Source organism: Diplotaxodon limnothrissa, linkage group LG7 (assembly GCF_057381915.1).
Source record: "Diplotaxodon limnothrissa isolate DT_005_m linkage group LG7, D_limnothrissa_male_GT1.1, whole genome shotgun sequence".
Lineage (NCBI taxonomy): Eukaryota > Metazoa > Chordata > Actinopteri > Cichliformes > Cichlidae > Diplotaxodon > Diplotaxodon limnothrissa.
The window spans coordinates 8,370,949-8,389,271 of NC_140602.1; the positions used below are offsets into that span (position 1 = coordinate 8,370,949).

The 18,323-nt window shown below is 39.4% G+C and overlaps 1 protein-coding gene across 2 annotated transcripts; it reads left to right on the plus strand.

Annotated features, from left to right (window-relative positions):
- The first annotated feature begins 162 nt into the window (after window positions 1-162).
- Window positions 163-17,831, plus strand: bmal2 (basic helix-loop-helix ARNT like 2). 2 transcript variants are annotated; one of them, XM_085359100.1, is made up of 17 exons: window positions 163-411; window positions 8,612-8,741; window positions 8,836-8,889; window positions 9,698-9,739; window positions 9,902-10,059; window positions 10,377-10,456; window positions 10,877-10,969; window positions 12,215-12,332; window positions 12,404-12,553; window positions 12,662-12,905; window positions 13,323-13,429; window positions 14,471-14,621; window positions 14,729-14,799; window positions 14,906-15,017; window positions 15,146-15,236; window positions 15,730-15,829; window positions 15,952-17,831. In XM_085359100.1, the coding sequence occupies exons 1-17, from the start codon at window positions 354-356 to the stop codon at window positions 16,107-16,109; spliced, it is 1,917 nt and encodes a 638-aa protein (XP_085215226.1). In that variant the 5' UTR covers window positions 163-353; the 3' UTR covers window positions 16,110-17,831. The 2 variants fall into 2 exon arrangements, with proteins under 2 accessions (XP_085215226.1, XP_085215227.1); XM_085359101.1 differs by lacking the exon at window positions 10,877-10,969.
- The last annotated feature ends 492 nt before the right edge of the window (window positions 17,832-18,323 follow it).

Sequence of the window (18,323 nt, forward strand, 5' to 3'; positions counted from 1 at the left end):
TTTATTATTATATGGTTATTGGGATAACCAATCAGCCATTTTGACGGGAGGTCCGTGAAGCTACAGCGGTGATTCTGGTTGTGAACCGGTAGGAGGAGACTGTGCTCTGTCTTCCGTGTTTCCCTACTATGTCCTAATTGCACTTCGCTCTAGTACCTTTGTGCACGTTTCGATGCCCTCCCTCTGCTTTTAAATCTTCATTAGCGATAAACAAGCGGGTTTTAGAATATTTTTGCTCGTTTTGTGCCCCCCTCTCGCAGCGTCTTCACTAACAAACACTATCTGGTAGGAGTCGACTGCTTCATCCATGCATTGGAGTCCCGGGCCCCAGCGTACCGGCTCCGGCTCCAGCCATGTCGGCCAGGAATGCAACGGCTACCGGCGGTGACAGAGCGGTAGGCGAACCGGCAGGTAATTCAAACATGTTAAAGCTATTATCACTTTGAATAATAGGGGTGAAATTCAAATGTCTCCGCGGCACTGACATTTAGGAGAAATAGAAAAGAGAAGCGATGTTTTTCCGGCAGTTCTTTTGTTGCTCGTTGACTGTAACTTTGCGCTATTCCAAAAACTAGGTCAGTAGATCAGTAGACCAAGCTCGCCCTCTAACTCTATGCCATTTATGTAAGACAACACGACGCTGTTAAGCGATACCACTCTGCGAATTGCGCTAAATATCCGCCTTGCGTGTTTATCAGTTAAGGATAAGGGTTTTTATATGTAAATTGTGTGTTTTAATGCCTGTTAATGCTAACTCGAAAGATTAAACCACGTAAATGTTAGCTTAGCAGCGGCACCGAGGCGAGGCCGGGGCTACACACTCGGCTAAGATGAGTCTGTTAGAGGAGGTGCTGTCATAGCCAAGGACAGATCGTTCTTGCCGATATTTCTGACGCTTATGTTCTGTTTTCTGATGAAAGTGGTGTTTAATCAGCGTCAGTGCTTGCTGCTATTTTGGCCCAACTAAGGTCGGTGCCTCTATCCGTTGACTCAGCTCGGCCATTTGTCTTACATTAGCTTGGATGAAGCAGACATTTCTGTAAGTTCATTTTAATGCTCCGCGGTCTCTTTACACAGTGTAAAATATACTCGGAACCCTTTAGTTAGTTGATTTTAGTACAAACTAAAGACCAGTGCCCATAAAAATAAACATAACTGTATATAGTGTAATTTGGTGAGTCAAAGCCAACATTTGTAAAGAATATCATTCGTAAATGGTAGTTTATAAATACATACATACGTGTATATATATGTATATACATGTATGTAAGTACATACATGTATACATATGTATGTACATACATACATGTATGTATATATGTATGTACATGTATGTATATATGTATGTACATACATGCATGTGTGTATAAATATGTATGTACATACATACATGTGTGTATAAATATGTATGTACATACATACATGTGTGTATATATGTATGTGCAACATGTCATGTGAGCGTAATCTAGGTCAAATAGCATGATCACCTTCAGCTATTGCTTATTGTTATATTCCCTCAAATATGCTTCATTGGGATAAAAATCTTGCATTAAAGAATACACTTAAACACACAATCTTTAATGTTATGGTAAAGTAAGGAATAGTATATAGGAAATGAGTAGTTAGTAAAGCAGCTGGAACCATAAAAGAAAAGGGTGCTCGAGATGATTTAAGAATTGGACACCTTTTTACTATAAATAACACTCTTTCAAATTCATTTTCCATTAAGTGAGGGTCTCATATTCAAAGATTCATACTCTGAAACTAAAGCTATTGATTATATAGTGGTAGAAAGTGTGTGTGTGTAATAAAAGAGATAATAGCCTCCTCTGCTCTGCTGTATTGAAAGCTCCCAGTAACTGAGTACTGCTTGCCACATAACTACTGCCATTTTGAATCCATGACATGCGCAATATAAACAGTTAACTGTCCAGTAAAGGCATAATATCAAATTGAAAACTGCCCATGGGGCCCTTATCCAGCAAGAGTGAGTGAGCTCAAACTGAACTTGTTGCTACTGGCCTAGGTTAAATTTTTGTTCACACTGCTCAATTTGCAATTTGAGACAACTTTTAGGATGTAAACTGTACTGGTGTTCAGGTTGTAGTAATAATAATGGATTGGATTTATATAGCGCTTTTCAAGGCACCCAAAGCGCTTTACAATGCCACTATTCATTCACTCTCACATTCATACACTGGTGGAGGCAGCTACAGTTGTAGCCACAGCTGCCCTGGGTCAGACTGACAGAAGCGAGGCTGCCATATCGCGCCATCGGCCCCTCTGGCCAACACCAGTAGGCAAGTAGGGTAAAGTGTCTTGCCCAAGGACACAACGACCAGGACAGAGAGCCCAGGGATCGAACCGGCAACCTTCCGGTCGCCACGGTCGCCCATAACCAATATTATTTTGTAGTAATACATATACAAAATAATATTGAGCCAATGTGTTTTTTGTTTTTGTTTTTTTACTGTAAATACTTTGCAAAAGGTGGCCTGAAACGCAGCAGTTACATTTATTTACATGTGCCTTTTCCAAATATTTGACACTCATTATCATACTATAATGATTGTAGCTTTGTGTGTGTGTGTGTGTGTGTGTGTGTGTGTGTGTGTGTGTGTGTGTGTGTGTGTGTGTGTGTGTGTCTGTATGTTACCTATCATCTTCTTCTGGACAAGTGGACCAATGTTGATAAAGCTTTATATCAACATTGCCTAGGTCACTGTGAGTGCCATAATCTATAGTGCGTATACAAATCCCACAATTGTATATATTTTTACATTTAACAGTTCAGTTGAGCACTGAATGGAATGGGATGTCATAGAACCTTAATAATCTGCATTTATTAAGGCTGTTGTGTTTTAAACATGATTTAATGCTTTGTACCTTGCTATATTTAATCTGAACAAGGTGTGTGTCGTCCCCCCCCCAGAAAAAAAAAAGTCAGTGATCATTGCCGACCTCTCTTGGTTTTTATTGCCACTATAAGCACGTTTTAAAGCTCAGTTTTTAAAACCTTACGATGTAACTACTGCCCAGACCATGCAGCAGTATATTAATGACTAACCTTGTATTGTGGATGGATTACACAGGTCTGCAAAAATGATCTCCATTTCCCCCCATCATGTACAGTTTTTTGTTTGTTTGCTGTTGTTCTTTTTTTTGGGGGGGGGGGGGGGGGGGTTTGAAAACGTGTTTTTTTGTTTGTTTTTTTCAGTTTAAAAAGGGAAATTGTATGCTTAATTCAACTAAAAATGTGAGTTTTGCAAGAAAACCTGACAAGATGCAGTTTTTAAAATATTTTTCTTGGTTTCAGTGAGTAAAAATCTATAAGACACAATCAAAAAAATCGTATGCAGTTTTTTGGTTGCAGACTTGTGTTATCTCAGTTGTTCTCCTGACTGAAGCTTTGTCCGTTTACAGTATCCTGCCATGCAATTGTAATTCTGTTTGGCAGTCTAATTAGAAGAACACCTTCAAAGTAATCTTATAAATGTAAATGGACTAGTTCTTATGTAGCACTTTTTACTCAGCTTGAGCACTCAAAGCACTTTACACAACAGGACTCATTCACCAATTCACAATCTTTCATACAAGCACTTTATTTCTATGGTTTTTCTTTATAAGTGAAACATTTCTACACACTCTGGTGAATGCACTGGAGAGCCACTTGCAGTTCAGTATCTTGCCCAAGGATACTTTGTTATGCAGGGATCTAGCTACTAGCCTTCCAATTAGTAGACCTGGTCTACCGCCTCAACTATAGCCAGTCTAACATTCAACATGAAACATTAGGACTTATAAAGTGCTGTGAAAAAGTGTGTGCCTACTTCCTGATTTCTTAGGCTGATTGCATTTTTAATATTCAACATAGTAGAAAAGTCAAAAAACAGAACAGAACCTTGAACAGAACCTGTCTAACAAAGTGAAGTAGGCTAAAAGATCTCAAAAGCAACAAATCATGCCGGAATCTAAAGAAATGTCTGAGATGCAAAGTTACTGACATCAAGCAGTTTTGCAAGACTTTGGGAGTCCAACAACAGTTTATTCATTTTGTAATTTGGAACATTGGTGAACCGTTCCAGAAGTGGCTGGCCTACGAAAATTACTCCCAAGAGCAAATCGACAACTCATCCAGAGTAGCACCTAAAGAACTGCATAACTCACTCATCTCAGTTAAGGTCAGCGTTCACAATTCAACAATAAAAAAGGGGCTGGGCGAGACTGTGAACAGAAACAAACCTGCCAGTCCGCCTCTTAATCGCTCAAACAAGCAAAGTGAAGGTTTTGGAGTAGTCGTGTCATGCTTTGGCATGTCTTTAAACAGTGTGGAGGATTTTCCTAGCATGAACAATCTGGCTGAATTAAAACGGTTCTGCAAGAAAGAATGGCCCAAAATTCCTGATTGTCAAATGTCTCATTGTCAGTCATCACAGTCGTTTGAATGCAGTTATTGCTGCCAAAGGTGGCACAACCAGTTTTTTGGTTTAGGGAGCAATTTACACAGGGCGAGGTAAGTTTGGATAACTCTTTTTCCATTTTAATAAGTAAAATCATCATTTAAAAACTGCATTTTGACTCTGGGTATTTTTATGTAGCATTAAATTAGTTTGTGGCATATATGCAAAAACAAAAATTAAGAATAGGGAAAATACTTTTATCACAGCATTGCATATAAGCAAGTGTAAATAAGAACGTTTACTAGTCTACATTTAGCATCTTAATAAAAGAAGGCATGAAGGAATATGAGTAGCAATTTATTTTTTATTAAGTGCAATATAGCGCTGACCTGAGAACAGTAAAATAAATTGGCTGAAGAAAACATGCTCATACCATTTACTTTCTTAACCATGTGTTTCTTCAGAATTAAAATCAGGTCTGGACTCACCAATCTTGGTGAAGCTTTTAACAATGCCATTACGTCTGCTCCTGTCTTTTGGGACAACCCATCAAACCAACATGTAAAAGAAAATGTTAAATTCCATACAATATTTTATATTAAAAATAATCAAATATTGGAGATCATCTTCTGCATCAAGAATTGTCCACCATGTTGGATGTGATCGAGTTAGTGGTTGGTAGGGAAGTGTGTATTCACCGACTAGTTGACAGTGGTCCCTGGAGGCTTCTGACAACCACTCTCTAGGTCTGTTTGACTGGTGCTTTTATTTAATCCTATAAGGTCGCCAGGGTCTGTATTAGAGATGGACCGATCCGATATTACGTATCGGTATCGGTCTGATACTGACGTAAATTACTGGATCAGATATCGGATAGAAATAAAAAATGTAATCCGATCCATTAAATATCAAAAAAGCACCTCACAAAACTTGCAACATGCTGTAACTCGGCTCATAACCGTAGCACCTCGGAGCAGTGTGCTCACGTGATAGAGCGGCTGTGTGTATTTGTAGCCTCGCTACCAAACCAGCATTTCATCTCCGAGGAAGTGATCCCAGAGAGAAGTAAATCAAGAGTGTAAGTTCATCTCTGAATGTTTGTAAAGCCTTCCAGCGTTAAGCTTAACAACCGATATATGGAGTGACTGCCTCTTCTCTCTCCTGTTGCTACTTCAATCGTGAAACTGATCAGTGATCAGCTGATCGGCTTTTCTGTCGCGAGTCCGTCTCTCTTCTTTGTTTTTGGCCCACTTTGCACCAGAAAGAGGAAACCAGCGGCTGAACAACAGCAGCACATTTAAGCTTGATAAGCTGTTGTTAGAATTTATTTAATATTACTTTCTAGAGCTATACTACTTTTTCCTTTGGGAAGGTACCATCTGTGCAGTCTGCAATTCTGTTGAAAAAAGATGTTGAATCTATTTAATTATTCTTGAAAAATAATTTATTTCTGCATTTTTTTTTTCACACTGCATCAAATTAAAGTTGATTACGTCGATTAAGCATCATGAGGTGGGGGGTGCTTCCCTATTGTTTTTTTGCTGGGAGTTTGCAACCCTATTAGTTGGGTTGCTTAATATTTCTAAGTACTCTTTAAAATACCAGAATGGGAAGGCTTGAGTAGGTTTAAGTTTATTAGATTGATCAGTATTGCTGAACTATGAAATATTTTGGGTGCAGTGTATTTTTTACATACAGGTATAACAGAATAGCTTCAGTGGGGTTTTTTTTTGGTTTTTTAACTTGAGTATGAACTTATACAAAATGCAGCAAGATATTAAAAAAACAGTTTTACTGTTTAACGAACACACTATATCGGATTCATATCGGTATCGGCAGATATCCAAATTTATGATATCGGTATCGGACATAAAAAAGTGGTATCGTGCCATCTCTAGTCTGTAAAAATGATACAAACAGGGACACATCTCAAGTTGTTACTCGGGTATGATTCACAGTTTCTGTGCTGTTATTGGGAGTAGCTCAAAATGCCACAGTTTACTAACTAAACTTTATCTGCTGGGCAAATAAAGCAAAATCCAATAATCCTATATTGAAATAAATATCACCTTATTGTTTTATAAGTTTCTTCTCTATGGAACATGTATATCTATGCTTTCCTTTGCACAGTCATCATGCAGTTAACTGCGTGCCTTATAAATGTTTGACCAGAAGTTGGGCCTTATCATTTAAGCTATTGAGCTGGTAATGACTGAAGAATGCAAACTTACTGGGCAGACCCGGGGTGTATGTGTGAGCAGGGTGGAACAGAGTATCCTATGACCTATTTTGATCAGACTGTTTGCCTTTATGTTCCACTCTTGCACATCTGTTCCCATTTCTCTGTTTTTGTTGTTGTTCTATAAATGAAAACACTCACCATTTAATGTTCAGTGGCAGCTGTTGCAACATTGTTGAAAGTATAACTTAAAGTTAATGAGAAACAAGTCATTTCTCATGTTGTTGCCATTGTGTGAGCACAGGGTGTAGGGTGAGTTGGGTGCAGCAGATGCTCATTCAGGTGTTGAGTGAATGAGCAAATTAATGGGCACGTGACCTTAAGAGAGGGATTGTGGGAGTTGACAGGGGGATGCTTGTATGGCCTGATGTCCATTCAAGTACTCGCCTTCTCTGTAATCCAACAGAATCTGATGAGGAGAGCGGGATTAAAAGTTAAGCTTCAGTCAATCTGTTAACAACTCTTTGGGTCACAGACAGTGTGAAACTGTTAAAACTAGGTGCCATGGATATCAGCCACATTTTGGCTATTTCTTGCCATTGTATCAATTTCTCACACGCGTACAAACTTGAGTGCCTCGGAGGCCATGTGTACATCAGTCATGGCAGCTCATGTTATACCACAATAGATTATACAGTGTAGAGATGTAGAGCTATTAGTTAGTGGTGTCTGAACAGCTCTACTAAAGCAGTTCGTGCATTATAAGTCTCTGTTAGCACACGTTGGCCTCAGTTCAAATACATCCCTGTGGGAGCTATGATCAGGCATTAACAGCATGCTGTTTTCTCTCTGAAGGCTGGTTAATGGCCAAGTCTTTGAGCCGTAGGAACATAATGAGCTGGATTCATTAACATCTGAAGGTTCACCGGCAAATATTATTGGAAACCCACTTCACCTTTAGGGAGATGACCTTACCAATAGGATCCAGTAATATGAAAACTGTGAGGCTTTTTTTTTTTTTTTTTAAAAAGCTTCATTTTTGTTATTTTGGGCTAATGTTCAAGGTGCTTGTGTCAATTTCCAGCTCCGTATTTGTATTCCTGCACTTCACTAGAATAGCTTTGCATGATTCACAGTTCAAAATTATTCTCAGACATTTGATGCAGTGACCACCTGAAGCTAGTTTTTTTAGCTCCATTATTCTACTTTAAAGACAACCTTCTGCTGATTCTCTGCCTCTTGTAAATGTAACTTTTGAACAGCAGGTGGGTGGGTCTGGCTCTTTTTTTTTTTTTTGAATATCTGCTTTTACTGGCATCATTTAAAGCCATCAGTAGCAGGGAAAATGGCTGCAATTGAGTGTTTTGCATAGTCTAAAACACGAGCTTTTGGCTTAATAAAAGTGGCTCTAAAAATAAATCCTCTCAAATAAAAATGCAACTTCTTATGTTCGAGATAACAAAGATTACCACAAGTCAAGTTAGAGCAGCTACACTTGAACAACCCTTTTTCTGTGGTGTTGTCCATTGTTGTGGGGGCACCTGGCTAAGTGCATCCTTCAGTTACGACATGACATAGAATTGTTATTTGCATTGTATTCAATAGTAATGTATCATTCATTCACACATTCTTTTAAACTGCCTTTATATTTTGCCCCTGGTTGTCCACTAACCCACTTCCATAGCACTGGGCCTACCTGACAGTTTGAGAACCAGTTATTACGTCCCTATTAAATCACACAATGTATCTGTATGTGTAACTTCTGTATCAAGTATTTAAAATTGTTTTTAAAGCCAGAAGGTAGTATTGATTGATTGATCATACTTTATTCATCCCGAGGGAAATTGAGTTAAGGCTGCCAGCCGTGCCAGCGCCATTGCATATGCATATATTTGGCATCTTTATTATATATTAGCTCAGCATAAACAGGTGGAGCAATCTGTTGCAGTAGTGCATGGTCTCTTATATTGTATTGGAAAATTATATCAATTCCTCATGTTTTATGACCAGGTACACTTCTGTTGCATTTCAGATGATGTGCTGGTTGAGGAAGAACAAAGTACTTCTGTGTCTCTGCCCAGCCTGATGACCCCACCCTCAGCTGCTGGTATGTCCCTGAGCGTGGAGTTAACCCGAAAGCGCAAGGGCAGCGTGGACAACCAGTACGTATGGGACTGCTTGCTTCAGGAAAATCTAAATCTTAAGACCCACACTAATATTTGTTGTTAATACAGGCACCGCTGTTTTTCTTTCTAGGGATTCAAAATGTGTTTCAGTCCCTGATGTAGATATGGAAGATGACCAAAACAGGTACAGTTTAACTGATAAATGACACAATGTGATGCAGAGGAATGCTACATGAAGCTTTAGACCTACTTTTTAGAGATGGTAGTATTTAAACCTCAGTTTCAAGCCTAGAAAATTAGCATTCCCCAACTAGTTGTGAGCATTTGTTGGCAGTCGCTATGAAATTGTGTTGATGAGCCCTGGTCAGTGACCTCTGGTAACCACAGGTCGCTTTGGGAAAAGTGTGTATTCCCCAGCTGGATGGCAAGTGGTTGGCTGTCGCTAGAAGAAATTGGTCTCAAAGAGGTATACCATTCTGTACCAAGGACCTCCTTGTGATTGCTTTGATCGCTTGCAAATTGCTGCAGTCACCAGGACTTTGCATGGAAGACGCTGACTTGTCTGCAAACACTTGCTGACTACTCATTACTCAATACGGTACTGAAAGTGTGAAAATCCAAACTGGAAATGGAGATAGTTTGCCTTCAAAGTTTCAGTACAGATGGGTGGTTGGGTAGTGAGCATTTGCAGTTGACTGTTTTCACTCTTCACTGACCAACAGACTCAAGCAGCCACTCGCCACCTGGTGAGGAAATACTCTGCAGCAATCTGCTAGTGATCAGAGGTTGCCTGGGGGTCACTGGCTGGTTTCTAAGCCTGTGTAACTGAGGCCTTAGTATGTTACTTGCTGGTGTATTGCTTTTCATGGAATTTGTTGAGAAGAAATTTTCTGAAGTCCTAAAGGATTTTCTTCAGGTGCTAACACCTCTTTATACCTTTTTTGTATGCTTTTAATCAGCATTAAACCATTTCAGATTTGTTTTACTTGCAGGTCAGATGGAGAGGACCAACATGTCAAAGTTAAATGCTTCAGGTAGAGTATGACTTAACTGATAAAACTTTACCAGAAATGTTACAAGATCATGGGAATCTTAAAAGGCCAGCAAGTTTTGCAATATACTGCAAGTCTGTAAAGGCAAAGCAGAAAAGTTGTTTCTATTTTTGTGGCATTATTTCTGAATTCATGTGTCTGCAGGGAGCCACATAGCCAAATTGAGAAGAGGAGACGGGACAAAATGAACAATCTGATTGACAAGCTCTCAGCCATGATCCCCACCTGTAACCCCATGTCTCGTAAGCTGGACAAACTCACTGTGCTTCGAATGGCAGTACAGCACCTCAAGTCTCTCAAAGGTACCAACTCAATGTTTTTTTTGTTTTTTTTTAATTTGTTCAATTAATCTACTCTGACTCTGTTGTTACTGGTGGTAACTGCCAGTTATTTAGATTATTGGCATTGTGCTGGAGTGTTACTTATATCCCTGAGCTGTGAAAGGCTGATGGGGGATTGTCAACACAATAACTGAAGAAGGATGTTGTCAAGGATTTTCAAATTCATACCATAGGTGCATCGACTAGGAAGCTGAGCAGAACTGGCAGTCGTCGGTATTCTTTTTAATTATCATTATTTTTTATTTGTGTAACTTTGTGTAATATCTGTATATTTTCAGGTTCAGCAAGTTCTTTTTCTGAAGCCAACTATAAACCGTCATTCCTTCCTGATGAGGAGCTCAAACACCTTGTTCTCAAGGTAAATGCAGAAGTGACAAATCTAACGGTTTCTCTGGTATGAAGTGTAACCTGCAAGTCCCTTTGGAGATGTTTTAACCTTTCCTTAAAAAGCAGAACAACACTCTGTAGAGTCCACATATGCTGCAGATTATTATTTTGTTATTTTTTCAAATAACAATGCCAAGCTTCTCATCTTCTTTTTTTTTTTTTTTTTTTTTATTCATGTAATTTTATTATAAAGAAAAGTCTGAACATGGCTCAAAGTTTCTGTCTTTGCAGACACACAACAGTGTAACAAAGTAGTTAAAATGTTGCCAATAAACTACATTACTACTGTAAAAAAAAATATTTTTTTAAATAACAAACTCTTGCTATTTTTTTCTAGAACATTTCATCACTTTGGCTCCCCTTTTCTCCCCTTTGTTTCCTTATCGTGCAGGCTGCAGATGGGTTCCTGTTTGTAGTGGGCTGTGATCGTGGGAAAATAGTTTTTGTCTCAGAGTCTGTCACGAAGATATTAAATTATAGCCGGGTAAAACTTTTACATTTGTTACTGTTTCTGCAGTGTCTTTTGTTATGAAAACCTGGGACACACCAGATGGCTTTTGTTATCTTGTAACTAATGTAAATAGATTTGAATCCACAACCATCAGGTGACTCTGTAGTGAGATGTTTGAGTGCACAGCATTTGTTATGTATTGTAGTACTCAATAGAAATGGAAATGTCATCTAAATCTATCGTTATGTTGGTCCTAATAGTTAGTGCACAATAGTCTGTTGCAGGACAAGTGATTACTGGAAAGATGCCATACACTCACCAGCCACTTCATTGGGTACACCATGCTAGTACCTCAGATGGATCTCTTTGTGCATTTACAACTGACTTAATTCTATATGGCACTGATTCAACAAGGTGCTGGAAACATTCCTCAGAGGTTTTGATCCATATTGATACAACATAATCACACAGTTTTTGCAGCTTTACTGGCTGCATATCCATGATGCCAATCCCCTGTTGGACCACATCCCAGTGGTGCTCTTATTGGATTGAGATCTGGTGATTGTTGAGGCCACTGAGTGAAATTATTGTCATGATTTGAGATTTGTGACACAGTGTTCTCATGTATCCAAGAAAATGTCCCTCACACCATTACAGCACCAGTTGCAGCCTCAGCTGTTGACACAAGGCAGGATGGATCCATGTTTTCACGTTGTTTATGCCAGTTTCTAATCCTACCATCCAAATGTTGCAGGAGAAATAGACTCCTCAGGGCACTGGATATTTTCTCTCTTTCGGACCATAGCTTTGTAAACCATAGAAATGGCAGTTTCTGGTGAGCCCATCTGGCACCAACAACCTTCCAACATTCAGTTTCTTAAATCACCCTTTCTTCCATTGTGATGCTCAGTTTGAACTTCAGCATGCTTTCTTGACCACCTAAATGCATCAAGTTGCTGCTGATTGATTAGCTGATGAGTTTTTAATGACCAATTGAACAGCTGTACTTAACAAAGTGGCTTTTGAGTGTATTCGTGTGCTTGTTGATAGACTATAAAATAATGATCAAAATAACACTATAGTCCTAAGCTGTCATTTAAGCCATCTGTGCTCCACACAGTGTCTGGTGTGCTCCAAGGGTCACAGTTAACCATCAGTGTTTTGGGTTTTTTGGGGGGGGTTTTCATCATAAGGAGTAATTGCCTTAGGTCTTTTTTTTTATATACGCCATAGGAGCCTTGCTTAGGTCAGTTTGATGAGCTGTTTGTTTTCCTCTAGGCGGAGCTGATTGGGCAGAGCCTGTTTGATTACATACACCCAAAGGACATGGGAAAAGTGAAGGAGCAGCTGTCCGCTTCTGAATTATATCCTCGTGAACGGCTAATAGATGCTAAAAGTAAAGCAAATATTCTTGTCTCTGTTTTTGTGTGTAAGAGATTACGGTTAACGTTTCTCTCGTGTCTTTAGCCGGTCTGCAGGTTCAGGCTGACCTTCCAATCGGTGCAGCACGGTTGTGTTCGGGTGCTCGTCGTTCATTCTTCTGTCGCATGAAGTATAACAAAATTTCTATCAAAGTGGAAGAGAAGGAATCCCAGGGAAATGTCTCCAAAAAGAAAGGTGGAGATGTTACACAGCAGGTTTTATTAGGTCTAAATTCAAAAAAAGCTTTTTAATGAGTATGTTAATTGTGTTCTGCTTTTGATTTGTATCTGCATCTGCTTTTAGAGTCGCAGAAGTACTGCACAGTCCACTGTACAGGCTACATGCGCAGCTGGCCGACCAGTCAGCTGGGAGCAGAAGGGGAGGGTGAAGTGGACAAGCAGGAAAGCTCCCACTTCAGCTGTCTAGTGGCGGTGGGACGCGTCCACAACCACTCATCTCCCCAGGTTAATGGAGAAGTCCGAGTTAAACCCACAGAGTTCATCACGCGCTATGCCATGGATGGCAAGTTCACCTTTGTTGATCAAAGGTAAAACTGGGGTTTATTGTCAAAGTGTGGCAGTTGTGGTGATTTTTACTTTTAAAATAACTATTGATTTTCAATCTGGCCTAATGTTTAAAAGTCCCAGAGAGTCCAGCGCACATTATTAATGTACAACTGGTTAGCATTTGTTATAAAGCTAATTGGTTAGCTTATTGGTTTTTTCTTTCCTCATTTGTAGTTCATGTCATAAATAATAGTGTTCATCAACAACTAGCTTGTGTATCTATAGCAACATAAGAAAAGTGGTAGGTAAAACATTCAGTTAACAGATTAAAAATGTTTCTGTTCTTGCTCTGTCTGAAATGTTTATGTTGTATGAATTTTTCCATTTTAAAGGAAATCTTAGTTGATGTAATAGGATATTTGGATCTCTCTTAATTATATTTCAATTTTCTTTGACAGAGCGACGACCATTCTAGGTTATCTTCCCCAAGAATTGCTCGGGACATCGTGCTACGAATACTTCCATCAAGATGACTTACCCCATTTAGCAGACAGACATCGAAAAGGTGCAGTTTTTATTTATGTATGGGGTTTTTTTTCCTCTATTTTGGATATGTTTAAAGCCATTTCCATGTTTAACAAATGGCTTCATTCTTAGGTTTAATATAGGTCAGATAGATACCTAATTAACACAGAACTGCCAGGAATGTGGGTGTTTGTTTGTTTGTTTTATTTTTAACTCCATCCTGCAGAAACTGCAGTAAAATTTTAAGTTTTTTAAATTTACAAATGATTTTAAATCAAAATTATTACAATTAATTAACAAACAAATACTAAGTAGTATATCTCCATTCATCCATTCTCTTCCACTTATCCAATTCATGGTTATGGGGGGAGGGGTGGGGGGTCAAACACATTATATTAAATTAATTACTGTAAAAGTAAAACTGACAGTTTAGCACACCATCCACACTGCTCCACCTCAGGCTGCAGCGCTTCATCTCCTCAAGCATGAAACCCATTTGACATGGCAGCTCTGCTCTGAATTTCTACTCTAGTTTTTACTCTGTTGTCCATGTGTTCACTCCGACCTGTTGTACCCCAGTATTACATTCCATTGATGCAGAACGCGTCAATCCTTTATGCAACTATATATAAATCCATTTTACAAAATGCCATGAAATTAGCTGATGGTTTTAGTATAAGTCAGGCTTGACCAACTTTAGGCCTCGAGGGCCGGTGCCCTGCAGGTTCTAGATCTCACCCTGGGTCTACACACCTGAATCAGATGATTTGTTCATTACCAGGCCTCTGGAGAAGTTCAAGACATGTTGAAGAGGTAATTTAGCCATTTTAAATGAGCTGTGATGGATCAAGGACACATCTAAAACCTGCAGGACACTGGCCCTTGAGGCCTGATTTTGGACACCACTGGTTTAAGTTATCTGATTTTAAAAGCAAGGGGATCAATATGTCCCTGTTGGCGGTTCTAGTGTTAAATGTCTGTATTTTGTGATCACTGATGTACTTTTAGGTTACAGCGTTATCTAAAGATTCTGTTTTCTAGTGTTTCTCTGACTTGTCCTCTTGCTGTTTTTCTTCCACAGTGCTGCGGAGTAAAGAAAAAATAGAGACAAACTGCTACAAATTCAAAACAAAATACGGCTCTTTTGTCACTCTGCAAAGTCAGTGGTTTAGTTTTGTAAATCCGTGGACCAAAGAACTAGAATATATTGTGTCAACTAACACAGTCATCTCGTGAGTATATGGTTCAGTGGATTTGTACATTTGCTTATGTATCTGTGAGTGCGTCTGTATATATGTGTGTTAGTTTGAATTTTTCTCTTTGCTCATCCTATGACCAGATATGATCCCAGTCGAGCAGGTCGGTCAGGAAATAAATCTGAACAGTCGAGCAATCCCAAGGCTTCTGAAGGTCTTTATAAAATTATTCTATCAACACATTATTTGGTTGTAGGGGGCCTTCCCCCCCCCTTTCACTTATTTAACTCTTCTGCTCTGTCTTATTTTTTCCCTGTCAGACTGTAAAAAGTCCCCTCCTATTATACCGGGCATTTCCAGCACACCTGGGACTATGATATATGCCGGAAGCATAGGAACCCAGATTGCCAATGAGCTGCTGGATTTCAACAGGTATGTACTGGATATAATTACTTTAAAAACACACAAGTCCAGCATCGGCATCTATGCTCTGGTTACTTGGTGTTGTTGTAGATGAAGGATACTGCTGTTTTAAGTTGTTCTGTGTGGGTTTCCTTTAGGACGAACTCATCACCTTCCAGTGGTAACGTCAGTCCCTTCAGTCTGCCACAGGACAAGTCCCCACAAATTCACAATCAAATCAGCAACAGCGTGAGTCATGCCGGCTGTTTATCCAATCAATCCAATCAACTTCATGCATCCTTAATGCATGAAGGAGCATTTCCACAGGTCCTTCTTCCCTGCAGCTGTCAGACTGTACAATCAAAACTGCTCCCAACAAACATAGAGGTTTACATCAGCGCTGTAACTTGCACTATTTTATCAACCGATTCACACTATAACCAGGGTTTGCCTCTTATCTGTATTTAATTTTATTTAATTTAATAACGGTACAGTACTCTGTTTTTGGTAACCATTGTCCTTGATGTAAATATGTAAAAACTGTGTATGTTTCAGTTCTGTGTCTTGTGTACTGTTTGTTTGTATATGTGTCTTTCTTGCTGCTGTTACATCCAGATTTCCCCTTGTGGGACAATTAAAGGATTATTCTATTCTATTCTGGCTCACATAAAACATTTTTAGAAGCTGAACTATGTCTAAGATGTGATGTGAGGGTTATAGTGTGCTCCCTTTTGGTCTTCAGGTCCCAAATGGAGAAACATCAGACATGGAAATACCAGGAAAGTCCAGCTCGGAGAGTGAGCCTCAAGGTGCTGCATTCTCAGGAGGAGAGACTCTTATGGGTACTTCCACTCATCGTGTCTATAAACTTTGTTATAATAAACTGAGTCACTTGCTGTATTTATTTCTTCCCTATTGCAACCTGGTAACTTTTCCTTTTTGTTTTCACTCCACCTTACCCCAGGAGAAAATTCCCAGTTGGATTTGGAGAGCGTGGTTGGACCAGGCCTGAATAGCCTCAGCAGTGATGAAGCAGCTATGGCAGTGATCTGGAGCCTTTTGGAGACGGACACAAACTTGGGAGAAGCTGTGGACTTTGAAGAGATGCACTGGTCCTTATAGAATCTGCATTACAGTGTGAAACGGCACGCTGGAAAACACCCGGATCCTCATTTTGATGATGGCAGAAACTGCTTGAAGCTTACTCAAAGGAGCAGCATTCTGTTTTTGTTTTTTGTTTTGTTTTGTTTTGTTTTGTTAAAATTTAATATATTAGTTACTCTTCTCCACATAAGCTGTCTAGTTTTTGGGTGGCTGCTCAAACAGGAGCAGAATCGGCGACATTAAGGGACACCTGCTTTCCCTCTTCAGAAAGAGGATGTGCCTCTTAAATGTTGCAGCTGCCCACCCACTCACCTTGAAACCCTGTTCCTCTCCTCCCTGCTTTCTTAAATCTGCCGTCAGCCTCAGAAAGGTTGAAGAAGCCGTGAACGCACAGAAGAGTGATATGATGTACATCATGATGGCTCTGGATCCTTGCTTCTATTTCTCTCCACCTACATTTAAACAAAGGTTGGGAGTGGTGACGCAAAAAACAATTGCACTGAATTGATTTCTTTTTTCTTTTGTTTTTAAAGTTGTAATTTCATTAGGTACTGTATGCTTGACTAAAATGCAAGAGGACACCCTAAAAAACTGGCCAAGCTTTGCAACCCTTCCCTCAGGATCCAAAACCGTGGGTTTAAAGCTTACCGCGGCAGACCACACTTCCATAACCTCTACTCTCTTTGAGAGTCACCTAAAGATGTGGCGCTCTGAGATTTTCTCTTGTCAGTATCTGAACATTTTTCTCACAAACGGTGTAGTAACCTCTTCTCTTGTATGCTAACATATGTCGCTGTTTATATGTGGGGTCGATATGATATCAAACACCATGTCTTCAGGCCACATGTGTCTTAAAGGGATAGGTTGCATAAAAAGCCTCAGAATTTACTAGTTCCACCTTCAAAAAATTTTAGTTGATGAGCTGCCAGTTTTGATGGCTGGTCATTTATGAGCACTACAGTACAACTTCATGCAAATCAGAAGGGCACTTTAGAAGTGCTGATATTAAGGGTTGGTAGTGATGGCTGAAGAGCGAACCCATTTCACATCTTCTCAGTACGTGTTTGAGACTGATGCGAGTCAGGGAGTTATCAACTTTTAAGATTTTACACACTTCCCTGCATACTGTACAAGTAGTATCAGTACTTGTTCACCTCTGAATCTTTGTTCTTATTGTTGTCTCTATAGTCGTGCAGGTAAGCCATACCTTCTATCGTTTCTTCTTTTTATGCACTGACAGTCTGAGAACATGTTTATGTGCTTGTTATGTGGCACACAGGGTGAAATGGATATGTTTGTTAAGGGATTGTGCTATGCAGAAGTGTCATTCCAAACTTTTTTTCCCCCCTCCCCTTTATTTCCTCTTGTGTAATAGCCACGTGCATGACTCCTGAGTGTAGAACATTTGCAGAGCTGTGGTGTGACATTTGTGAGAACTTGAATGGTCCACGGAGCAGTATGGATCCCATTGCCATTTACCTCATGTAGAGTTTAGGATTGGCCATGCTTTCAGTTGCACATTCTAGCTTTTTACTAAAGTAATGAAACCTCTGATAGCCATGATTTGATGATCTATTTGTTAGTGATCCACTGCTGAGCGTGGCCATGAGTGGCTCTTAGTTATGGAGTTACCAAAGTGTTGTCGTATGCTAAATTAAAGGGTGTCGGCTTGAGATCCTGGTGAGACCAGATAATGTAGAAATTTACTTTATAGGTCCATTAAAGTAAAGTTATTGCATTTGGCTGTTTTTTTGTTTTTGTTTTTTTTGTTCTTTGTTTTTATAAGAAATTTAACAACTTGAGTATATACATCCCCTGTTATAAGTTACTTAAAAATAAATCCTCTATGTCTAAACGTTTAGTGATTACACATTCTTTTAACTGAAATCTTTAACTTTAAGGAGATTTTTTTAAAATTAAAACATGAACTACTGAAATCCAGCAAAATCATTTGGTTTGTGGCACATGGATTTTTATACCGTGCGTGTGTGTGTGTGTGCGTGCGTGCGTGCGTGTGAGATATACCAGTTGTCCACATATACCAGTGTTGTCCACTGAGCTTTCGGGGTCAAAAAGGCTGCACGTCTATGTGTTATCTTCACATAATCGTTATAATGAAACGGTGCAGTCTTAAAAAAAAAAAAGTTCCTGTTTGCTTCTTGGGAATACTTTTTTCCCCCTCATTTCTTGAAGGCCACGTCAAGATTTTTCAACAAGAACTCGTATTTCGAG

What these genes read in the sequence shown, in the direction of transcription:
- bmal2 (XM_085359100.1), top strand. Translation starts at nt 354, where the DNA reads ATGTCGGCCAGGAATGCAACGGCTACCGGCGGTGACAGAGCGGTAGGC. An exon ending in AGCAGACAGACATCGAAAAG is followed by an intron (nt 13,430 to 14,470) that starts GTGCAGTTTTTA and finishes TTTCTTCCACAG; the next exon opens with TGCTGCGGAGTAAAGAAAAA. An exon ending in TCAACTAACACAGTCATCTC is followed by an intron (nt 14,622 to 14,728) that starts GTGAGTATATGG and finishes TCCTATGACCAG; the next exon opens with ATATGATCCCAGTCGAGCAG.